General features: G+C 41.5%; 1 protein-coding gene across 16 annotated transcripts in view; it reads left to right on the top strand.

Moving 5' to 3' along the window:
* The window catches only part of NAV3 (neuron navigator 3), an 849,425-nt gene that overhangs the window by 628,550 nt on the left and 194,947 nt on the right, over window positions 1-25,928 (top strand). For 14 of the 16 annotated variants that reach the window (XM_021093080.1, XM_021093078.1, XM_021093079.1 and 11 more), the window contains 2 exons: window positions 16,532-16,600; window positions 19,986-20,125. In XM_021093080.1, coding sequence (XP_020948739.1) covers window positions 16,532-16,600; window positions 19,986-20,125 — 209 coding nt within the window. The remainder of the gene's footprint in view (window positions 1-16,531; window positions 16,601-19,985; window positions 20,126-25,928) is intronic. The other 2 variants (XM_021093077.1, XM_021093088.1) reach the window with 1 other exon arrangement.

Here is a 25,928-nt window from a genome sequence, read left to right as displayed (position 1 = left end):
GAGAGGAAGATGAATTTCAAATATATTTTGAAGGAAGTGTCAGTAGGATTAGCGGACAGATTTGCAGTGGGGTTGGTAAACAGATAGGAAACGCTCTATTGGAAAGATCGTATTTCTGTCTACTGAAGTGGAAAATAATATAGGAAGAGTAGGCTTGGTATGGAGATCAGATATTCACCTACTGATATGTCAGTTTCGAAATGTCTACTGGGTGTATCTCAGTGGGGATATTAAGGAGGCAAGTGGACTTGCGAGTCTGTAGTTTGGGACAGGTATAGGCTATGGATAATAATTCTGGAGATATAAGCATGTAGAAATCATAAAAAAAAAAACCTCTGAGGCTCAATACAGTAAAGGACCAAAAATCTGTGCATAGACGAAGAGGGCTGAGGGCTGGAGTCAGGAGCCCACCAATATCTAGAGACCCCAGTGATGCTAAGACCTGGAGTGAAGACTGAAAAGAGGCAGACTATGACGTAGGAAGAGAACCAGAACCTGTTTTCCTAGAGAGCAAGGGAAGGAAGTGTTTGAAGGAGCCGGGAGTGATCAGTGGTCATAATTCACATGGAGTCCTTTCTGTGTTCTTTATACACATACTCATTCTTTCAGTCTACACAGCAACTCTGTGACATATACTATTACTAATCCTAGGTTTCAGATCAAGAAACTGCAAATGGAGAAGCCAATTAAATTGCATAAACTTTTCTGGTGACTAATTTGTAGGTTGAATCCAGGCAATCTGGCTCCAAAGTTTGTGTTTCTAACTACTAACCTTCCTAACTGCAGGATGTCAACTGCATCAAATGTTTCATGTAAGTAGGATGAGTACTGAGATGTGGTCCGGGGACTTTGATGAGAGCTATTCCGGGGAGTAATTGCTGTGATAACTTGATTGGAATCTGTTCAGTGGGAAACAGGAGGAGGGAATTGGAGATAGATAGTAAAGGTAGACTGGCCTTTCTAGGAGTGCTGCTAACACAGGTAAATTCCCCTCTTTGTAGGTCTTTCACTGGTTAACTTTGTAACTTTAAGTAATGGAATAACGTCATGTCTTTCTTTTTACAACAACTGTGGAATATCTTTTGGTATTCTGTTTTGTAAAACATGAGTATTAGCACTTCAGTTCTCCCCCATCCACTAACAACTTCCAACCTCTGTCGTTTGCATTTTCATTTTCTAAAAATTAATATTCATAATATTTGCATTGCCTGTATACACATAATTTTTCCAAGTTCTTAGTATAGATTGATTCCAAAAGTTTTCAAACCTGTAAAATGTTTATATAATGGCTTTATAAACATGTTCTGCAGACATACTCTGATTCTTTCCTTTTCAAAGCATTCCTTGGATGTCTGCTGAAACTTACTTGCTTCAGTGTGAGCATAACTGGTGCATAACCCTAAGAATGTCTTCTCCACCTGACTTGTTTAACTTAGCATAATACCCACCACGTCCATCCATATTGTTGCAAATGGCACATTTTCATTATTTTTTATTAAAGTATTATTCTCTCGTGATACATGTATTATTACAGTAGCAAATGCTGGAACGAAGTACAGAAAAGCGAGCCCTTGTGCACTGTTGGTGGAAATGTTTATTGATGCAGCCACTGTGGAAAACAGTACGCAGGCTTCTCAAACACCTAAAACTGGAACCACCACATGACCCAGAAATTCCAGTCCTAGGTTTATATCCCCCCAAACCCCAAAAACCCTAATTCAAAATGATACATGCACCGACATTTCCATCAACAGATGAATTGGTGAAGGAGATCAATAGATTACTGCTCAGCCTTAACAAAGAATGCAAGTGACAGTATGGATGGACTTGGTGGGTATTATGCTAAGTGAAATAAGTCAGGCGGAGGGAAAAAAGGGCTGTACAGTATCACTTATATGTGGACTCTAAAAAATAAAATGAATTAGTGAATACAACAAAAAAGAAACAGACTCGCACATGCAGAGAACAAACAAGTGGTTACCAGTGGGGAAGGGAAGAGGGAAGAGACGAGAGAAAGGTAGGGGATTAAGAGGTACAAGCTACCATGTGTAAAGTAAATGAGCTGCAAGGATCTATACTGTACAACACAGGGAATAGAGCCAGTTGTTACAGTAACTATAAATGGAGTATAATCTTTAGAAATCGTGAAACGCTGTATGATACACTGGAAACTTATATCATAATAGGTATCAACTACCTTCAGTTAAAAAAGAATGGGCCATAGCTCATTTAATGATGCTTTAGAAGGATATCAGTCCCGGTGAACTGGGGGACCCCTCTTTGCCGGCATTAGTTCTCCGGAATTACTCAGTTGTTATAGTTAAAATCGCTTCCTGTTTATGTGGACGATAATTAATCAGTTTGTTTGTGCCTGGCCATAGAGGGTCGGTGGTAGTAATTGACAGGCATGTTGATGACTCTCCCTCTCTACGTCCTCTTCCCCGTGACCGCGGCTGCCTTCCTTCCTTCCTTCCTGCACTCTCCTCCGTATGTGCGGTGGGGCGAGGCGTACCTGCTATGGGTTCTTCATCCACAGTACTTGACTTATTTACAGTTCTCATGTTCTGTTCATGTTTCGTGTTCATTGATGGTCCCCTTTAATGTTATCCTTTGGTGTCGTGACCTTAAACCTTGATTATTCCTTTATCGACCTGTTGATGGCATCCCAGTCGTTGACAGAATCGTTCTTTATTCTGGTAACTTTATTTTTTTTCTTTAACAAAAGAAAAATCAGTTAACTGAGATTAATTTCTCCAGGTAGAAGATGAAAGCATCATAATTATACTCTGTCTCTCCAAGAGATTATGTTGTGAGAATATAGTATTTTTAAAGTATTAGACTAACTCATAAGTCAGAGAATTCAAGGCTTGTGCCCTGTGCCCTTTGACATAAATGTCTAGGAACAAACAAGGCTGAGCCAGTGTTTTAGAATTTGGTCTTATAACTAACAAAGACATAATTAATTTATCACCGCAGAGCCACGACTCAGAACAAATAATTTATGATTTTGTTGTTTCACGTTTACTCCAGGACATTTTGATCTCCTGTCTACATAGTGTATGAACACCGTCTCCCACACACTGGGAATTGTTTGGTTCCATTTGATTTTTAGTATTTCTGGGGCATTCTCTTCTCAGACAGAGTGCTGATAATGCAGCCTTATTATTACATCTGCTGTCTCTACTCTATGAACTTATGTATTAACCTGTTTTCCACCAACATCTGTGTCTCAAAGGCTCGACTTACTAATATTACAGAGGAAAATGTAGCTGTCCCCGAAACTGTAATCATCCCGTTACAGTCAGGAGGACCGTTGAATATTTTCCTATTGTGAGATCCACGTGGGAAAGTCCAATTTTAATCAGAGGATGACAGGGTGAGCGGGAGCTGGTTTTGGGGGACTTGCCCATTTCTGCAGCTGCGATAGTCTTGCCAGCGGTGAAGGGTCCCTTCGTTACAAGCACACGGCCAGCGTTCGCCTCTTCCTGTCCCATTTCCTGTGCTTCTGCTTCTGACCATCCTCAGTGTCTCCCCTTCCTGATCGACCTCGCAGTTTCAAAAAACAAAATCAGACTCCTTTCCCCACAAGGCTGCGGACAGACTCCAGACCAAAGTCCACCCTGCGATGTTTTGAGACCCCAGAGCCCCCTTGGCAAGACGAGACTGAATGCAGCCATGATTACATTTGCTTTGCAGGGACTGAGGATTCTAAAAGAGACTTTCTCTCAGATCTTCAAACATGTGTACAGTTATTTTATAAGTGTAGCAAACCTCACCTTCATGAATACGTGCACCAAGAAACAGCTCGTTGGCATATTTTGTGCTCACTACAATACTTTTTAAGTCGCCCTAAGTATTAAATAATCCAGATTTTTTTGGCTAATCAAGATACTCTTTGCCAAAGTTTGCTTCAGTTTTTAGCTTAAAGGATAGTTTTATCTCCCAGGATTCAGGGGCCAGTTTTTTTTAAGTGGTGTCATTTATACAAACTTTGGGAATGGCGCACTGAATGCATGGCGCTATAATTTTATTCCATACTGAAAAGCTGTACATGGGAGAGAGCCATGTAAGTAAAAGCAGTGTGGAAAATCTAATGTATGATAACATCGTGGGAGAAATATGAGCCTGGTTTCCCGAGTTCTCCTTTATCTTGAAATTCTACATTCCCAAAAGAGCCGGAGACTTTGATGCAGTGATATCTTACACAGCCCTCTTCCCTCTTTAGTGACAGTCCTGAGAGCCCACAAAACAGACTATGCAGGTGGCCTGATGGACTGTCAGACAGAATTTAAGACAAGACAGAGGTTATAATGTCTTTCCATACGTATTTCACTAATGGGATGCGTTATCACGGTAACCTGTCTCACGTGGAATCACGATGATAGTTCAGCCACCCAAAAAGCCGCTCTTTCACTAAAAAGAAACACGTGTGGATGAAGACTAAATTTCTGACTCGTTTACGGATTAGGCAATAACTACCGCTAGTGAAGTCTCAGCCAAATTTAAGTATGCAGACCAAGTGTTTTATCACATACTCTGTTGTGAGTATAGTTGTTACAAAATGACCTAAATATTTTTGAAGGAACATAGGTGGTTTTGTGGTACATAAGATATTGCCAAAGAAGTGTTAGCTTGTGACTTACCATTTTGTAACTTGACGCAAGAAGTCTACAGAAGGGACTCTATATATGCTAAAGGATGGACGTGGTTTAAAGAACTCTTTCAGTCTTTATTCTGAAGATGTGGTTTCATTTCTAACCTTGGCAATCACGGGGTGTGTAAGGAAGTATATTTCAATCTATGTCAGCCTTAAAAATTTCAGTGAATGTGATCTCCAGTCTTCAGTGTTATTTTGTATAAAAATTCTTAGTTTAAGACTTTCTTCCAATGTATTTAATTGTAATATCGCTTGGGTATTTTATTACTAATTTTCTCCGAAGCCATCTTTCCTAATTTGAAAGGAAATAATTCCTGCCTTCTTAACATGATACCGTCTTATGAAAATAAAAGTAAAATTGGGAGGTAAAAAATTTCCACTAAAATTTATGCCCAAGAAATGTCTTACCTCATATTCTGTAATTTATTTATTTTTATTCCTCCTTGGGAATGATGCTGTTAATAGAACAAATGTGATGCTATGATTAAGCATTTTTTCCCTCTTTCTTGGAATCAAGAGTATTAAATGCCTGCCTGGAGAGGGATCCTGCCTGGAGGGGGTTCCTCTCTTAGATTTGTGTGGCTGAGAGTAAGGAGACTGAAGGGAGGGAAGATGACTGATTCTAAAGAGTTGTTTAAATAAAATTTCTTGATATAGAAGAGGAGTTATAAAAATCCATATTATATGAAAAATTGTTCTGATAAACAGTTTATTCAATTATGTTTATATTTAATACATCCATTTTAAAAAGTATTGTTCGTTATTCTTATGTTTTGATGAACCAGTCCCTGTACAGCCGGGCATAGTCCCTGAATCCCATGTGGCTTAGTGAAAAACAATATTGCTCTAATGATCTTGCATGTATTACCCAAGAGCGTGAAGTTCATTCTCATTGCTGACTGAGAAGTTCAAATGTGACCTTTAAACAAATAGAGATTCAGCCCCCACTGTGTGCCAAGAATTTTGCCAGATGTGCAACTGAGATCTAGTGATGCTTTAATCTTTCAAACCACCCACCGTCTAATTGAGGACCCAGGCGTTTAAACACGTGGTTCGGGAAGGTGTGGTAGCTAAAGCCTGTGGAAAGGCACTGATGAAGAAAATGCCATTTCACCTTCAGGAAGCTGCCACGTTTTTGGCCAAGGAGAAATTAAAATAGGCATGTGTTCTCGGTATCCATTGATGTTTAAAAGACATGGCACTAAACCATCCTACTTTTCTTATCCTCGTGGGTTTTGTGAGCTCAGGAGCCACACTGGCACAGCAGGAATGGCCTATCTCTATACCGCTGTGTCCAGGAACTCCACGGGGAAGCGGCCGTGGTGGAGTGTCCCAGATCTCTGGCCGGCAAGACATCTGTGGTGGTAGAATCCACTTCCAAGATGACCTCTTCACCCACCCGTCTGGCAGCTTAGCTGGCACAGGGACCACATATGTCCTCCCTGGCATCGTAGTCTCGGGGGTATTGCGCTTCTGATGTGATGACCCATTGGTTGAAAGAGTGACCAAGCCCACCCAGCTTCAAAGGGAGGGTGAGCGGGCCAAAGGTCTCACCTCCTAATGAGAGGAGCCCCACAGAACTCATTATAGCTCTGAGTTTTGACTGGCACAGGATATGGTAAAAGACAGGCAGGAGAAGTAGGCAGAATCCAATTTATGGGGCTCCGGAGGCACCATTTAAGATCTGGGAGTTCTTTCCTGAAGGTGAAGGACGTTGTTTGGGGAACTTTATTAGCAGAGGAAGAACGGTGCTATTTGCTGTTTATAACTTAGGAACATGGCCTTGGTGACAAGGTGGAGAAAAGCTGTGCTCTGGGGAGAGGAGAGGGAGGGGCACAGCAGCTCCACAGGCGGGAGAGGGAACAGTTTCAGGTTAATAGGCAGGAGGATGGGCCTGAGGAAGACGGACTTGGGGACTGCTGGAGGTTAGGGCCGGAGAAGTCACCACCTCTCTAGTTTTGTGGGCTTCTGAGTGGTGATGCATTTCAGTAGGGGACCATCGTGCCGCTGTGGTGAGAAGAGGGAGGAGGGGCAGAGGAGGACGCTCAGCCCTGGCCTTCCCGAGTTTGCTGTTCCACTGGGACTTCCAGAGCGCGGTGTCCAGTATGAGGCTCTGGAGCCCAGGAGAGTGGTCGGGGCCAGACATGAGGACGTGGGAACACTGGCTTAGCCGTGCTTTACTGACTGAAGCAGGAGAAATGGAGGCAGTGACTCAAGAAGAGGTTATAAACTAGGGCAGAAAGGGGGCTCAAAACAAAACTCGAGGCCACAAATACTTATGGGTAAAGTGAACAAACAAGAAATGTTCCTTTGTTTATTTTGCAATACATTCAGAGCTGTGGGGGCCTGTTTGCTCCCTTCTTAAAGGCGAATTGTTTCTTTGTTGTTGTTGAGAACTTCCTCATTTTCTGAGACAGTTCCTCCTCGTCTTTCAAATTAGTTGTGAAATCTAGAGTATAAATCTAGCACAAACCTGGTTAATATTAAAGCATATATAGTATATATAACATAAGGTATCAAAACTGCATTTTCAGGAGTTCCCGTCGTGGCTCAGTGGTTAACGAACCGGGCTAGCAACCATGAGGACGCAGGTTCGATCCCTGGCATCACTCAGTGGGTTAAGGATCCTGCGTTGCTGTGGCTGTGGCATAGGCCGGCAGCTACAGCTCCCATTAGACCCCTAGCCTGGGAACCTCCATATGCCACGGATGTGGCCTGAAAAGACAAAAGACAAAAAAAAAAAAAAAAAGAAAAGAAAAAAAACCCTGCATTTTCATCTACTGACTATGGCACCAAACAAAATGCCTGTTAGATTCCGTGTTTGAGATGCTCTGGGACTGTGCATCGTGCTGAGAATTGTAGGTTCCGGAAGGCTCGTCCTCTGCATATATATTGTTTTGGGAATGGTGGTTGTTGGATGTCCTGTCGGGGCAATTTCTAATGATTCTTCATAAGATTAAGACCCGTAGGGCTTGAGGTTGTTGAATTTAGGAAATAAGAAGAGTGAACAGAGACGGGGGAGGTTTGAGGCAGAATTAAGCAACCAAGGTAATTGTGAACCAGAAGACAGAAGCCGAGGTAAAAATTCAGACGGTGTCCTGAGATGCCTGGTGTGGGTCTTAGCGGAGGAAGGGAGGAGCTTCAGAAGTGAGAGCTGGGAACCAAAGGCGGTGGTGCGGAGACTGCCGAGCACGGAAGTGCACGGCACCTGTGGGACTTAGGGATGAACAAAGGTGGAGTTCCCGTCACGGCTCAGTGGTGAACGAACCTGAACAGGACCCATGAGGATGCAAGTTCGATCCCTGACCTTGCTCATGGGTTAAGGATCTGGCATTGCAATGAACTGCGGGTAGGTCGCAGACCTGGCTCCGACCCTGTGTTGCTGTGGCCGTGGTGTAGGCCAGCAGCTCTAGCTCCAATTCAGCCTCTAGCCTGGGAACTTCCTTCCGTGTGCTGTGGGTGTGGCCCTAAAAAGACCAAAAAAAAAAAAAAAAAAAGGAATATACAAAGATGTGTTGTGCCGAACTCAGCAGAATATTTCTAGGGCCTCCTGTGGGGGTTTCGTGAAAGCAGGGACTCCCAAACCTTCATCTGAATGCCACTGCATTTTCTTTTTAACGATTCCAGCATTTATTTGTGCCAGACACCCTTCTGAGTGGTTTGCAATGCAGTCCTCATAAAACCTCGAGGTCGTTAGAGCTGACGTCCTCATTTAACCCGTGAGGACCCAGGCACAGACAACAGCTCAGCTGGGCTTCAGATACAGCAGTCGGCTCTAGATTTGGTGCTATTAACCAATTTACTAGATCTTAGCTACTGGCATTTCAATTTACTCATTCGCGGAAATAGATATTTGAAGGTACCACTTTTTGCCCATGTGCCCTCATATTTTTGTGTTTCTCCTTGCAAGCTCCAAGTCAGTTCAGTTTCTATTAAATATGAAATTACACTTTTTAAAGGAAGGTTTTGGAGTTAGTGTCCCTGGTTTTCAGGGTTGTGCTTCTCAGAGTGAAGCATTCATCCCTACATGCCTAAACCTCATTTTCCCAGATTAAATCTTTCTAGCACAGTTCCAATATGTGCCAATGGTCAGGAAAAGCCTTTGTAATGATTCGTTAATTGGTTGGTTACCTCCGTGAAAATACACTTGTTAGAAAAAGTAGAACACAAAACTAAATCAAATTTCTCAATACCTGTGTCCATCCGCCACTTTAAAAACCTTAGCGGGAGTTCCTGTTGTGGCTCAGAGGTAACAAACATGACGAGGACCCAGGAGGCTGCGGGTTCAATCCCTGGCCTCCCTCAGTGGGTTACGTATCAGACGCTGCCGTGAGCTGCAGTGTAGATCGCAGATGTGGCTCAAATCCTGCGTTGCTGTGGCTGTGGTCTAGGCCGGCAGCTGCATCTCTGATTTGACCCCTAGCCTGGGTACTTCCATATGCCTCGGATACAGCCCTAAAAAGCAAAAACAAACAAACGAAACCCCTTAGGGATGTGAAGTCAGTTCTTATTTATCCATTTATTCAATATCCCAAGTAATATGCGCTTGCTGAGAGCACTTTTAAAATAGCATCTGGGGGCCGTCTTCATCTGGGCTGCGAAGGGGGTTTACTCAGCCGTGCTCATCCGTCTTCCTAGTATTTTCTGTCATTGTATTCACCCTTGGACGAGTGACATAACCTAGGGGCAGAGGCCTGATTTTTCCTCTTCCTACACGGCTTCAGGGATATATGATCTCTTTTAGCTGCACGGTGCTCCTGGGTACCTGGCTGTGCAGTTGGAACCAGAGGCCGGGGAGTCATCTGGATTTTCCCCTTCAGTTCCCGTGTCCATGATGATAACTTCTCTCAGGAGTCGTTTACTCCTATTTCCTGTGCCTCTGCCTTCAGGCCCTTTTCAAATCCTTCCTGAATTGTGGACGTAATTGCTGGTCCCAGGCTTGCTGAATATCCCAGCCTCCTTTGTCCCCCAATTCCTCCTCTATATCTAAGAAAAAGATCTCACTATTCTGGAAACTTCTTCTTTCTTCTGCAATTTAAACCTTTCGGTCTTTTCCACTGCGGTCTGATCAAAAGCTCAGCTTCTTAGCAAATGGCTATGGTTCTTCATGTTCTTACCTGGGAAAACAGTAGATGTTAAAAAAATAGTTTTAATAATAGAAGTTGAACACAAATTAAGACAATTCAGATATTAACTATCTCAATGAAATTGCTAGGAAGGAGCTTGATAGTAGCCAGTGGAGATAAAGAATGATAGACGTGTGAGGCTCAGATATAATGTTTTGATGATTTTTAATGATGCGCATGTCCCTTATATTTGAGTCCAATTTGATTTGTGAAGATGAAAACTAAGGAATAAAATTATGTGGGTTTTTTTTTTTTTTACTTCTGCATAGAAGTCTACTGCTGGCATAGCTACAACAGAAATAGAAACTTCTGCCCTGAACGCCTCAAAATCTTAATAGCATTTTGATGAGAGCATTAAGGAAGACATGCAAGGTTTTACTCTTTCTTCATTCTAAGTCTTTTGCTTAAGAGGGGTTACTGGAATTCTGGCCAACGTTGTTAAGGCTACCATGGGGCTCAGCGGAAAAAATTCCGTGATAGATTAATTAGTCGTGTGTACAATGAGCATGGGAGTGGCAAGTTGTAAATAAGATGCCATATTTGCTAGCTTTTACTAAAATGGGACCTAAAATTTAATAGTGCTTACTTGGAAGATTTTTGAGTATTGTTTAGATACTAAAAGTAGCTTACCATTGAAAAGTTGTTTTACTGTCTATTTCAAATTTCTGCATAAAGTAACCTGTTGAATGAAATTATTTAATATTCTCCATCTGAATGCTAAAGAGTGTCTATTGAAAGTGGATTTATTTGACATTGGAAGAGATGATATACTGAAGGCAATATGAAGTTATTATCATAATATCTTAGGTATTTCACAAACCCAAAGGCAATGAATTAATAGCAAAAGAAGCATTAAAATATTGTAAGTTGTGGCTTGCAAGAAAATGACATGGAATAGGAGAACACAGCACAGCTTATAGAATCCAAAAGACAAAAGTTTAAATTTCAGTGCTGTTATTTATAAGATATGTACCTTGTACAAATGAGCGCTTGTTTAAAGGCTTCCCTTTCTTATTTTTCAGTCAGGAACAGAATATTACCTTTGTAGGATATTTGTGAGGAATAAATGATAAAAATAAATGTAAACTGTTCCTGATAAGGACATGCTGAGGACTAGTGTTATTTTCCCTCCTTTAATAGACTTCAGACAATTCTGTTCTTCAAAGAGTTTCCCTTGATTAAAAGATGGTGACGTAACATTACCATTATTTGGAGTTCCTGCTGTGGCTCGGGGGTTACAAACCCACCTGGTATCCATGAGGATGCGGGTTCTAGCCCTCTCCCCTGCCGTTGCTGTGAGCTGTGGTGTAGTCACAGACACAGCTTGGATCCTGCGTTGCTGTGGCCGTGGCGTAGGCTGGCAGCTGCAGCTCCAATTCAACCCCTAGCCTGGGAATGTCCATATGCCGCAGCAAAAAAAATTGTTTGATAATATGACCCAGTAAATAGCAGTCAATCGTTTAGTTATTGAACATATACCAACCCCATGATAGGAACTGAGAATGCAAAAATGAACAATATGTAGTATCTGTTATAGTGAACAATGCAGTCTGTTCAGGAGACAGGCATTTACCCTGATAAATTCTCATTTGAACCTCGTATTTAGAAAAGAGTGAAAAACTGGAGACTGGGGCGGGGGGGACAAAATGAACTCTAGAAGACTTGAGAAATGCCTCCACAAGAAGGTGAGATTCGAGCAGGATTTTGAAGGAGAAATAAGATTTCATAACGTGGGGAAGAGCAGCAGTGGTGTTTCAGATGAAGGAAGCCTCGTGAGAAGAGCTGTGGACCCGCGAGAGAAGAGGCCCAGGCCAGCGGGGAGGGCGTGGTGACGGTGGAGAACACGGCTGGGGGACTGGAGCACGTGCAGAGGAGGTGAAGCTGGAAGGGAGTCTGAGGGGACGCAGGGAAGGAAGCACTCTGTGACCCCAGCCGCAGAGCTTGGACTAGATCCTGCAGACAGTGGGGAGTCAACAGCAAATTCAGAGAAAGAGAGCAACAACTCTTCTTTCTTGGGAAAGTGACTTCTGTTGGCTGTGAGAAAAAGAATGAGAATCAGCTGGCAAGAAAAATGGACTGGCAGCAGAGACTAGTGGAAAGACGTTAATAGAGTCCATGAGAGCAACGACACAGAGGTCAAGAAAGGAGTGAGTCGTGATCAAGACACTCCTTTTAGTTCAGTGGGAAAAAAAAGGTATTGGTGATGCTAAATCTAAATGGTGAAGACAGAGAGGGGAGGGTTTGAAAGAAGAATGATGAGTGAGGTTTGAATATTTGGGGACTCTCTGGGAGAAATCTAGCTGATAGATCCAGGTGGAATGTCTGGGAGATGATGCGATCTCTAGAAAAGAGGCTCTGAGTTTAGAGTTGAGATTGGAGTACAAAATACAGATTTGATTTAAAGACACTGGAGGGATGGATGAGCTGATACGCAAGACTATGATTTTGAAAATATTCATGGTCATAGTACGACATGTCCAAGGTGGGGATGGAGAGTGGACCTGCATCTTGCAAGGAGGAGGTGTGGCTCAGGAGACAGATGTTGTGTTGAGCAAGCAGAGTGAGGTGAGGATTACTCAGGCAGCCGCATGACGGAAAATGAGGTATGGCTTGAGGTATTCAGATTAGGCGCTTTGACTTGGGAAACAAGTGTTTTTCTTCCAAGATCAGACGTTTGTGCATGTTCTGTAGAGCACAGCTTCTACGGCGTTATTATGCGTAAGAATCCTGGCAAAGTGCAGACTCTGACTCAGTGGATTTGGGATGAGACCCGAGGGTCAGTATGTCTGACAAGGCCCAGGTGACGCCAGTTTTGTTGGTCTATGGACAAGACTTTAGGAAGCGAGCCTCTGGTGGCTAATAAAAATATGTAACTGCAATTCAGGACCTACTTACTATAAGACATTTTCTTTCCTTATAATAAATGGATGTTAAAATTTCACAGGGAGCTTTGCACGGAAGCTGTAGTAGATGGTTCTGGCAGTTTGGATCCTTCTGTGTATTGAACCAGCAGATGAGTTTCATCCCTTTAATTGACTGTCTCTAATCTCCTCCTCGTCCCTTCCGTGTTGGGGGAAATAAAAAGCATTCCTTTGATCGTCCACTTTATTAGACAGATAGGAGCAGATCCCTCCTTTAGTAGAATCCACAGTGAGTCTCAAGATATTTATTTTATTATGCTTTTGCTTCTGATACTCTTTGCCACTCGTTAGCTAAATGGAGTTTCACTGACAACATTTCAGGAAAAGAATGTGCAGTCTTCCGTCCAGATACCTGCACATCCTTGGTTTACTGGTGTTCTAACTCTATTCATCTATACCCCCCTTTGCCTCAGAGCTGTGTCTACATGTCCCTTGTGTCTGTTTCACTAATAAATTGCTTTGGCTGTACCTACTCACCTGCTCTGTTACCGGTCTGTTTGTAAATCTGAAACTGGGGAAACGGTATTGCAAGCACTGTGGGGAGAAAATGCGTTTCTGCTGCACAGGGACTCAGAGTCAGGTAAAAAATGAAGAAAAATAAAGGGAGCTAGAGTCCTTGTGGGGAGTGCCTGGGCTTGAGTTAGTGTGGGACACATGGGAATTGAAGGAGAACATAAATGCAGATAAATTTGCTGAATCAACATGGTGGGTAATGATTGCACGTCTACAATAATTAAAAGGAAGGACAAAGGGAGGCGTTGACTGGTGCGGGTTACAAGCCCAGAGGCCTGAAGAAAGTGGTGATCCTGTGAACAGAAATCAAGAAATGCAGGGAAGGATCTGATGGGAACTTGTGCGACTGAAAAAAGGAACATTGTGAGTCTGAGGTGATCACTGGTTTTGAAGGTCATGGACGTGGCGGAGTCTTTTATCCAGTTGATCTTGATGGTGGGAGTGTGATGCAGACATTGCCTCTAGTGTCTGTCAGATTTTACTTGAAATCTTGGGTAAGAAGCAAGTGAAAGATTTGGATACAAGTGTTGGAGGAAAGATGGCAGTGAAAGAGTATGCCTTCAAGAGCTGGGTAACAGAAGAGGGCTTGTGAGAAAAGCGAAGGTGGACGGACCTGACGGCGGACACATTGAGTTCCTTAGTGTGGCGGTTTTTGAAAGAGTGATTCAGAAAGGCAGAGGGGCCAGTATGGTCAAATGCAAGGATCTTAGAATATGGTGAAAATTTAACAGAATCCTTGTGTTCAAATAACGCTTTCACAGTTTCGAGGGTACTATGGCATAGAGGCCAAGTTTCGAAGGATGCAAGTAGGATGGCTTGGTATACAAACACAGATAACAAAGCATTCTCTCCTAATCATTAGAAAAATGGGTAGGTCATACCATCAAATTGATTTTGGCCAAGTTGATTAATCTGTCTATATTTTGTTGTTGTTTTTCTACTTCTATACTAGAAATTATGATACTTCTTTAAAATCAAGGCAGTAAAAACCAATGGGGTGGTTTCAGTTCCCTTGTGGGAAAGTATGCTATTTTATTTGCATCTCTTCCTGCTAATTTTTGTGTTCACTTTGGAGGGTATAGGACTGAGCACATTGGAGTGAATCTTTAGGTAGTTAGTTTTATTTCTCTTGGGTTAATGAAGAGCAGACTGAAAAATTCACAGATTTTTTTTTACTCCTTGGGTACTTTCCCTTTTAAATTTAACTTACGAATTAATAACACATTTTATTGAAACACTTTGGTTTTTATTTTTAAATTATCCACGGATGTTATTGTTAATGAGGTGGTGTGGCCAGTTGTGGCTGGTTGTCTCAGTGCCCAGTGCAGTTAGAATACAGAATGCATTCTATGCAAATAAGGATGTATCACAAGGGTTCCCATTGTGGCTCAGTGCGGTAAGAGCTCAGTGTTGTCTCAGTGAGGATGCAGGTTCAATCCCTGGCCTCACTCAGTGGGTTATGGATCCAGTGTGCTGCAGGCTGTGGTGTAGGTCACAGATGTGGCTTGGATCTGGTGTTGCTGTGCTGTGGTGTAGGCCTGCAACTGCAGCTCCAATTCAACCCCTAGCCTGGGAACTTCCATATGCCACAGGTGTGCACATTAAAAAAAAGGGGGGTGGGGGGAGAATATAACTCATATCCAGTATGAAAAACAAGTGCTCTGAAAAGCTGCCTAGATTTGAGGATTTCTTTACTCGTCCCTAGCCAGACAGTTCTAAGGACTGGCTCCCACCGCAGACTGGCTCCATTGAGTATAGGTTAACTTAGGAAACATGCCCCCATCTTAAGGTGACATCCTTCCCTTGATTAAACACCCTCTGCTTGGCAGCAAAGCAGCTGGATCAACTGCAGGGCTCCACATGGCCCCTCCACCCAGATTCCAACACCCCCATATTGTTCCAGTTTCCTTGGAGGCCTTGGAAACTGTGCAGACACAACTCCTGGGTGCATGTAGAGTCATCACAATTCACCAGGAAAGTGACTCTCCACTCACGCATCCACCCACGACAATCACAGGGCCCGTGCACATGTTTCAGGTCCACGGGGTCTTTCTCGACCCTTCCAAACATGGTGATTCAAAAATGAGTTTAAACTAACGCACAGGTTTTCATTTTGTTTATAAAGCATGCACTTCTTCAAAGCCTGTTTTAAATAATACTTTCTGGTGTGTTTTCAACCAAAGGTTTTGATTGGTAAACCTTTCAGCCAAAGGTTAATGGGGAACCCTCAGTGGCACAGAGGGTAAGGATCTGGCATGGTCACTGCTATGGCTCTGGTTACAGCTGTGGTGTGGGTTCAGGTCCTGGCCTGGGAACTTCCGCATGCTGCCAGCATGCCCCCCCCGCCCTCCAAAAAAAAGCCACTGAGAATTGGAATTCAGTCTGCCCAGATACTGCCATCAGTAGTTGTTCAGTTCGTTTTTGAGGAAGGCGACTCCATTTGAACCTCCGTGTTTGCATGGTCTTTCTCCAGAAAAACATCTTATATGGGTTACTTCCGTAAAACATTCTATCTAGGACTGGAGAGCAACAATAAATGATTAGTCAGAAACCAGGTATTGTAATCATTTGGTTTTCAAAATTGTATTTAGTTAAAATTGAAGTTTATTAAAGAAAATAACTCTCATTTCATTCTTTGTTTTTCCATTTTAACCTTTTTGAGAAAGAGACCTTTCTATCGTGTAAGTCAAACTTTAACTTTCCTGAAGTTTTCATTGTCATTTACAAAGGTTGATTTTTTTCTTTTTTTTTTTTTCTTTTTAGGGCCACACCCGCAGCATATGGAGGTTCCCAGGCTGGGGCTCGAATCAGAGCGGTAGCCAGCCGCTGGCCTCCACCACAGCTGCAGCCACACCAGATCTGAGGCGCGTCTGTGACCTACACCCACCACAGGTCACAGCAATGTCGTGTCCTCAACCCACTGAGCGAGGCTAGGGATCAAACCCGCGTCCTCACGGATCCTAGTCGGGATGGTTAACTGCTGAGCCACGAGAGGGAGCTCCCAAAGGGTGATTTTTTTTTAATAAGATGGAGTAATACGACTTAAAATAATATTAATATCATAAGTCATTATCTTAAAGTCACTGGTGACACTTTATTACGAGGGGTGCATGGCGTTATTTCATAGTATGTTTGTAATCAAAGGTCATGGTGTATATGTTGCATTATCATAATTTTCTAATTAATTTATCCTTTATACATGTTAATACATGTTCCAATTGCATTTCATGAACTCAGTTTTCTTGTAAGTTTGTGCTTTCTTTCCATGTTCAAAGAATCTCTTTAATTCAATTTCTCTGTTTCTCCTCATACAGTCTGGCAGCCAGATATGCAACTCAGTCTAATCACAGTGGAATTGCAACCAGTCAAAAAAAGCCTACTAGGTCAGTTAATATCTCTAATTTATTGCTTATTAGTGGTAATAAAGTAATGCCCAGTGATATTTTGTCCTGTCATTCTACATTTTTTTTCGAAAACTGACTGACGTCCGGATGGAAGGTTTAGAGCACTGAATTCTTCCAAGTCGATTTCCATGCCCTTCTTGGGGGTGAGCCTGTGCGGGTTAGACCATCGAATCGGTTCTGGGTTCCTCTCACTTAGCCTCGTCGTGCATAGTGCTGTAACTGGGCTGACGTCTAGGTCCTGGGAACATTGGAAGTCAAGGAGAAAAATTACTTTGAAGCCCCCATTCTTTCCAGGTCACAAAATCTGGAAGTTATCTCACAAGGTGGTAATTACTTTTTGAAATGGCCATGCTTTAATTATTGCGGATTTTGAAGCAGAACTGAACAGGACTGGGAAATGGCAGATTTTTGGTGGGACGTTATCTCCAGATCCCCCTGGACTGTTCTTTGACCTATACTGGTTGAAATAATAATAAATTTTATGACAGTGCCTTAAGTGCTGTCTGGAAAATACTGGTGTATAAAATATGGGGGACGTGTATTTTTTTTTAATGTTAAGTTACTGAAGGCATGATGGTACGGTGAGTGGAGCCACAACCTATGTGTTTTGCACTCCTGATTATTATGTGATCACTCGGAGGCGGTGTACTAGTCACTGCTCTAATAGCAAATCATGTTATGCGGTATTTGACCACAAGCACTGCTGGTGATGCACTGGCTTGAGGTATGTGCTTTTTTCCTTTGCCTTGGTGTTCTAAGTTATGTTCATTTCCGTGGTAATTGAAGTGATTCTGGAGAGGCAAATTAAGAGGGTATTTAATTAAAAATCAGAAGAAATGATCAAAATTACGATATGCAAAGAACAGTGATCTGCCATGTTCAGTAAGCATTTTTTGTTACAACTTCTAAGATGTATGAATGTAAAATATATTTTAAGTACTTTGATTTAATGGAGCGTCTCTCTTTTTTTGGCTTCATTCTCATTTCTCTTTTTATTACTTTGATGAATGATCTGGAACTCTGGCTGACTGTCAAATTAGGGTAATGAGAAGAGCAAATGGATTTTTTAATTTGTTTTAATTTGTTCTTCTGAGAACTAAAGATCACTTGGCTTCATGGGTGACAGTAAAGATTAAAATGCATTTGAATTGCTTTCTAGAAACAGGTCAAGTTTCACTGCAAGTAGGGCAAATTCTGTGACAAAGTTTGTTTATACGTGTGAGTTTGGAATGAACTTTCGGAGTTGACGGCTGTGTCTATGGGACTTGTTCTCAGATTTAGTGTGATTGGGACACGTGGCCACATGAATTAGTTGAGTTCTTCGTACACAGTACAGTCTCTAGTACTCAGAATGCCTGGTGTCTGTGGTTAACGTGCTGTGCTTACGAACCCTGTAGATCCATTGAGCAAATGCTGGAGTCCTTTGGAAAAGTTTTGTTTCTTGTACGTGACACAACCTCTAATTAGCAAAATAATTGAAGGGATTCCTTATTAGCCATATGTATTTAAACTCCAGAAAACAGTCAACATTTTGAAATTATCCATTATTCCAAGATATCGACATTGGTTTCTAGGCTGGTATTTGTGCTTTTCTAATGTTCGTTGCATTTTGAAATACCTGTTACCATTTTTAAAGCGTTATGGTACACATTTAAATGTTTGATTTCCTAATAATCTATGGAAATAAAAATTTATCAAGAAGTGTAATAGGGTGAGTTAAAACTTGAATATTGTAATGGCTGATTGTGAACTTGTGGTCTATTGGGCACCAAGATAATGGGTATAAGCTTTCTTATATTTTATACATTCTAGTTGAAGGAGAACAGTGAAAAATTCATGGCTGCATTTAGAAGTTCTGGACTATTTATTTTTCTTTTAAAATAGAAATTATTTAGGCAGTACACAGTGGCACTCATATGGTGGCAGCACATGCTAGCCAAGATGCTGGCAGCCCTTAGTGTGTTTTTAGATATGTCTAAGAATGGCAGTATTCGTTGGTAATTTCCAGTTTTTAATTTACGGGGATTAAGTCTGTTACACATACACAATAATGTGTATATGTTGGGTCCACGCACAGTAATAATAGAAAAGGAAAATACAGGAATCGCCTCTTTGGGCGCAATTCCTAAAATAACTGATACTTGATCTTTTAATGTGGAAACTGTTTAAATAGTACAATAAATGATCTAAACTGACATTTAATTAGAGCTCGAATAAAATAACTGCAGGTCATGATCTCCTGTCAAACTCCCCCTGACTGCAAGGTCGTCCGCCTGTTTTTCCTCCTGTCCTGTCCTCCGTACACGAAGAGTAGCTGGAACTGCTCTCCTCACGGGCATTTTTTAATTGTCATTCTGCGATTGGATTTTCTTCTGAAACTCGCATCATTTCTTGTCAAATGGCCCGTGTGGACCAGCTGGCCGCTTTCCTGAGATAACCAGCGACTGTCTAGGTGCTCACTTTTCACAGGAGAGTCCAAGTTTTCACGTGACACAGATCAGTCAAATAGGAACAAATTCATGGCGTTGATGTCCATGTCACATTTTACACATTTTAGAGTAACTGACTCGGAGGTCCCGTTGTGGCTCCGTGGGTTACAAACCCGACTAGCATCCATGAGGATGTGGGTTTGCTCCTGGCCGCACGCAGTGGGTTAAGGATCTAGCATGGCCACAAGCTGTGACTGCAAGATATGGCTCAGATTCCACATTGCTGCGGCCGTGGCCTAGGCCTGTGGCTGCAGCTCCGATGCGATCCCTAGCCTGGGGCCTTCCATATGCCACAGGCACATTCCTAAAGAGGAAAATAATAATAACAATAGAAAAAAGCGTTCCGATGTCCAGCAAGCATTGGCTGCTAGCAATTTGTTCTGTAACTTTATTCTCGTTGTGATTAACATACAAGAAATTAATTTAGGATACCGGTATCTACGACAAAAGCACGTGTCCCACACATTGAAAAGAGCAAGTTTACAGCTGAAGGCAGCTGGGCAACACCCTGAGGACAAGCAGAGTGAAGGGTACGACCTCACTTGCTTTCATTTAGTGATTACGGTAACTTCACATCAAAGTTCTACTCATCGGAGGTGTGATAAGCGTGACTCCTTCAATTAAAGAGGGTATCTCATTGTCCTGCATTATTAATATACTTTGGAGACAAATTAGTTTTTATGAATCAATATTTTTCTGAAATTCTCAGACCTTGTGCTTAGCTGCTCATCACTTAAAGCAACATTTTCTGCTGAATAGATTCTGGAATGTCATAAAAAATGATTTGCCCATTGACTCATCCCTGCTCAGAACCTTCCATAACCTACCTTTTTGCAACATATCATAATGATGTAATTTTTCTCGTCCTATTTTAGGCTTCCTGGTCCCTCTAGGGTGCCAGCTGCAGGCGGCAGCAGCAAGGCCCAGGGAGCGTCCAATTTAAATAGGAGAAGTCAGAGCTTTAACAGCATTGACAAAAACAAGCCTCCAAATTATGCAAATGGCAATGAAAAAGGTAAGTGCTTGCTCCTTACGTCACTATGGTCCAGGTCTCATAAATTCCACGCTAAATCTGGTATTTAAGCTGCGGTCGGACATTTGGAATGGAAATGTTATCAGCAGAGTTTCTTTTATTTTCTAAGTGCCTCTTCCTGAATTGCAGCTTTCTTCAGGACTTTTCTTCCTGCAGAATATTTAAGGGAATAAAGTCAATTATATTATAATGATTTCCCCAAGTTTAACATCTCCTTCTGGAAAGAGTTCCTCCTGGATGCATGTAAATAGCGTTTTCTTTTGTCTTCTCGTGTTTGACGAACACTTAGCCTGAAGTCATAAGTCTCTCTTAAATATTTCTGAATCTTTTGTTTTAGTTGACCTAAGCGCTGTAAGTGTTTTGGGCCGTTAAGGTGAGAACATCACAAATTAAAACACAAGCATGACGGGTATTTCATTTTGAAAAAGCAGCAGGAGAGATAAACATCAGGACCTTAGTTATTCCTCTAAGAGACAAATGATTCGCTTGGTTTTACTTTCTGGAAAGGGTGCATGATAGAACTCTCTGATTGCAAATACCCCGGGAAGAAAGGACCCTTGGTGGAAGTCTGTGTTAAAGGCAGATCATGTGTTAACTACGTGATGCACAAGGATCTGTAGTGTGCACAGTGTGTGTTTAAAGAGGTGCTGTTGGTGCACATCCCCCTGGAGCCTGCGTACAAGCGGGCGGACGTGCAGTTTATACCCCGAACCATGAGAAAATCAAGATCCTCTGCTGCTGGGAGCAGTACGACGCATCAGGGACTAGGGCGTTCCGCAGGATTTCGAGGTAGTAGTTTCCAATCAATCACATTTTAACTTCTCTCCATGCAGCCTTAGCTCTCCATGCAGCAACGCATGAAATTCGAAAGTGCGAAATATGCTGCTAATTTGGTTTAACTCCTTGAACCAGGTCGAAGCTTTTTTTGCTCACATTGAGAGCATTTCAAATTGTTGCACAACACAGAGACGATGTGACGTGCGCTGACAGGGGATAATATTTGAATGAGACAATTTTATGAAGATTTCCTAACCATTAAGACCACATTGGACAGACTGTAAATCCTGGAAACAAATCTTTGTGTCTAGATCTCTGTAATATCCCCAGTTCTTGAGCTGCATGGAAAAAGAAGAAAGCAATGTGTATTTGGAAGTGAGGAATTTGTCTTTTAAATAGAAAACCAAAATCTTTGATTTGAGAACCTCTGAAATGTTTCTCTCAGAGAAGAGGCAGACAGCAATTTGTCATCGCAAAGATGTCTCCCTCGTTTTGGTGACTGTCCTAGACAGCATCATGCAAAGCCTATGTGTGCTATAAATATTAAGGGGGCTAAACATGTTTAGATACAGAGGTGTCCAATTTAGCTAAGCAGTCCTACAGTTACCTGATATTTTTTGAGGAATAGCATTGGCAAAGAGACTTCAAAACCTAGAGGACCTAACACTTCGATATCATCTTTTTCTGTCATGTGAAACACTTTTTTATATTTCTAGTGTCTAAAGGCAAAAATGCAAAAGTAGCCAAGTATTCATATTTTTTCCGCATAGCCATTCACCCACTCCAGTGTCTGTCTAGAAAATAGTACGAAATTAGAAAGTAGCAATATTTACCATAACCACAAGGTGGAGACAAATGACATATATTGTGAGGCTTTTAACCATAAGCAGATCTCTTTTTAGGTATCTATTGGGAGCAAAAATCAAGAACTTTCATGGTAAATCAGCTCTTACTTTTAATCCCAACAAAGTAAAACCTCCAAACATTTAAAGTGTATAATCTCACATTCGCAGATAATTATAATACACAAATATGGCATTAAGTGTCTGTAAATTGCCAGTAATACTTAGAGTATAAATTGTATAATATAATATAATATAATATAATATAATATAACATAACATAATAACAGCCATCTGGAATTTGCTTTACACACTATATGGCATTTTTTATTAACATGGAGTTACAACTTCATGTCAATACATCCAGTGTCATTTTTTCTAAGTTAATCATCTTATCATGCTCTTTTATATTTCCAAAATATTTTCTTAAGTTGTAAGAGCAAACAAAACAAAAATAAACATCACTTAGGAAACAATTTATAATTTAGACTAGTCCAATGGTACATATTTTTGGATAAGAATATTCTATTTAACCTTTCTGACATAGAAATTTGTGGTAGTATAAGTTATATAAAAATACCAGATTCCATCTCCTGACAGGTTGATCTCTGCGACAATCGAGTTTGCATACATATCCTGGGCATGACCAAGTTAGGTGAAAATTAAACAAGAAGTTTCACGGGTTAGAATATTATAATGACAGGATTCAGGAAGTGTTAAGTGCTCGGGAGCTCCTGTGGTGGCTTAGTGGTAACAAACCCAACTAGGATCCATGAGGATAAGGGTTCAATCGCTGGCCTCTCTCGGTGGATCCGGCATTGCCATGAGCTGCAATATGAGATCTGGCATTCCTGTGGCTGTCATGCAGGCTGGCGGCTGCAGCTCAGATTCAACCCCTAGCCCAGCAACTTCCATGTGCTACTGGCGTGGAGGGACCTAAAAAGACCAAAAAAAAAAAAAAGTACTGAATATTCTAATTGCCCTTCTTTTAAAAATTGTAACATTTAAATGTGATAAATTAAGATATTTTTACTTGAAAAATTAACCAGACTATGTGTAATGTGCTCCCTGAATTTTTTAAAATGCAAATGTACTTTCTACTTTCTTTGACAAGATGATGCATTATATGAATCAGTTGAAGAATCTGTAGAATTTGCAATAGATTACAAAGGTTTATTCACAATCAGAACAATTTCACTTCCTTATTGAAAAATATACTGTTGAAAATACAATAGCTTTTCACATGTATGGGATGGTAAAAAGAGCTTATTTACAAATTTCATGACTTACCTAATGAAAGGAAATCAGATGAAAATCACAAACTGTACTTCAAAACACACATCTCATAGCCTTTTCATAGTCATGGGGCCGAAAAAATAGTGTGCTCATTTTCATTTGGCCAAATGGATCGAAATATCAGCAAACATGGCCATAGATTGTTATCCCTTGCGGAGACGGCTGAAATGGAAATGTTAAAATAGAAAGCAATGCCATTCCGCCTTGCCATTGAAATGGAATGTAGAACAAATTTCTCAGAACAAATGGTGAAATGAAGACAGCATTGTTTGTAGAGACGCATTTCTTTGGGGAATTTCAGTTTCTTCCCTTGTGACCCCACCATTAGAAACAGCCAATGAATGATATGTTCCGATTCTTAGCATTTATCAATTTGTCCGTGCACCCGCTGAGATTATTCTAGATGGGTGTGTGCCTTAAAGAAAAATCAAATACTTGTTCAGTGGAAGTCAGAGATCTTGTGAAAAAAATGCCCTGATTCATTTGAATGTACATTTTATATGCCTGAGGCAAATTATCTTAAGAAAGAATTCTTGTTTTATAAAATCTACATGATAAAGGTGAAAAAGGCTGAACTGATGAGTATTATTAGGAATGTAAATATCCTATCTTTATTTGGAATTCATTTCTGAATTAGGATCTGTAAACACTTACTACTGGACAGAGAGATGTTTTTCTGTGTTGCTAAGAAACAGCCGCACTACCAAAGGGCACGCCCCCTCTCTTCCTTATTTCTCCCAAGTGATTCTTACACACATCTACGGAAGGAGAGATTTCCTCCTGTCCTCCTAGATTCTAATAAAGTGTCTTCTGGCGTGAAAGGTTTTTTTTGTTTTGTTTTGTTTTGTTTTCATTTACACTCAACATCGATTTAGTAGGATTGATACTGAGAATTTATCAACATCGAAACAACTTTTTCAGAGTATAGGTTCTCCGTGAATGTTGCATTTGTCATAAATTTTTGACATCTGAAACATAGTTACCTAGTTCTTAAGTACTTTCTTTGTGTTTTTTTAAATTACTCTTAAATTGCTGTAGGCTCAAAGAACTGAACTGTTTCCATTTCAACACAATGCAGATATGTTACAGTGAATATAATGCATTTTATTCCTTTACTAGTAGTTTAATTATTTTACCATGACTTTTTGCTCTACTTCCTTAATACTTATGTTAACCTGTAATATAATGTCAATATGATAATGTCACGTTAATCCTGGGGATTCTCATGCGGAAACATAATCAGGTATATAAATCTAGTGACATGGTGAAATAGACCAGGGCATATATGTCGTTTGCTCATGTATACACGTGCTCACAGATATACAAACCTGTACAGAAAATTACATGCTTTAAAAAAATCTGGCTGGTGAATTGAAGCTTCCATAAGTTTTGCAATAGTCCACCAAGCGGCCCTCTTGCATTTTACCGATGGTCAATATATACGCGTCCGGAATGGGCAGTGCCTCCAGGATCCCTCTAGGAGCTGCGTGTTTCTGGTGAGTCTTTGCAAAACTGAGGATTGCGGCATCTCCCAAGCCGTCATTTATGGGACACAGTGTGATGAGGTAACAAGGGGTCATGTGTTAACAAGGTGTTCGTTTGTTTGTTTTTTGTCTTTTGCCTTTTCTAGGCATATGGAGGTTCCCAGGCTACGGGTCGAATCAGAGCTGTAGCCACCGGCCTACACCACAGCCACAGCAACGCGGAATCCGAGCCGCGTCTGCGACCCACACCACAACTCAGGGCAACGCCAGATCCCCAACCCACTGAGCGAGGCCAGGGATCAAACCGCAACTTCATGGTTCCCAGTCGGCTTCGTCGACCACTGCGCCACCACTGGAACTCCAATTTTTTTTTTTTTTTTTTTTTAACGAGATGTTTAAATTTGAATGTTCCTTTTTTTTTTTTTTTTTTAACTTTCAAAATGTTCAGATGTTTGGGATATTTTCAATGAGAGTCAGTTATTTCCCAGACCAATTGTTGTGGCCCCATTCATTTCCTTCCTTCTATACTGATCTGTGATGCTGAAGCTAAGCTGTGTTTAGCAGAGATCATGCTTGTCACTGAGCAGAGCGCCAGCTGTGCAGGGAATACTTCCTTTTAAAAATAGCGCTGTTAGACCCCCAGCCTGGGAACCTCCATATGCCACGGGAGCGGCCCTAGAAAAGGCAAAAAGACAAAAAAAAAAAAATATGGTGCTCCTGTGGGTTTTGCTGTTGTGACTTTGTGTATGGTGACTTTGTTGTTGCTTTGCGAGTTGAAAGCTGGTTGGCTTCCATCTAAGCAGCATGCTCCCCTGTGAGGAAGACACAAATAACATCCCGTTCCCAAGTCCTTTCTCAGGCTAGTTGGCAACCTGGCACTGAGCTCGGAAGCCGGAGGAAGCTCCAGGGAGAATCGTCTTTATCTCAGCTTCCCATATGTCTGTGGCGACTGCCACATTTACCTCCCTGTATTCATTTGAGAGCTGGGTTGGCATGTTCCCCAGGTCATCGAAGTTATTTTTCGCAATATGAAATAACTAAAAATTAACCCTGTGAGTTTAGGTGTCTTCTGAGCAGGAATTAAAATCTGTTCTTACATCAACTCAGAAGGATGGTGCCAATAGGATATCCAAGGACACAGTGTTTAGTTTAGGGAAGAGTATCCGGTGTGGTGTCGCCTCGTTTATACTCTGCTCTTTGGGGAAGAAGGAAACCACACTTCAGCGACTTGCTCAGTTGCCTTCAGTGTAACACAAACACGTGGCTTTCGGGAGAAGCTTTATCAGCAGAATTTCCGAGTGGGCAGCAAACTCACGGACAGGAGAGATCATGAAAAGCCTCCAGATGCTGAGTCCCGCACACCTAGGTGCCAACTTTGATTTTGTC

Source organism: Sus scrofa, chromosome 5 (genome assembly GCF_000003025.6).
Source record: "Sus scrofa isolate TJ Tabasco breed Duroc chromosome 5, Sscrofa11.1, whole genome shotgun sequence".
Classification (NCBI taxonomy): Eukaryota; Metazoa; Chordata; class Mammalia; order Artiodactyla; family Suidae; genus Sus; species Sus scrofa.
Note: the sequence above shows the minus strand (reverse complement) of the source record. Positions and strands in the feature narration are given on the sequence as shown.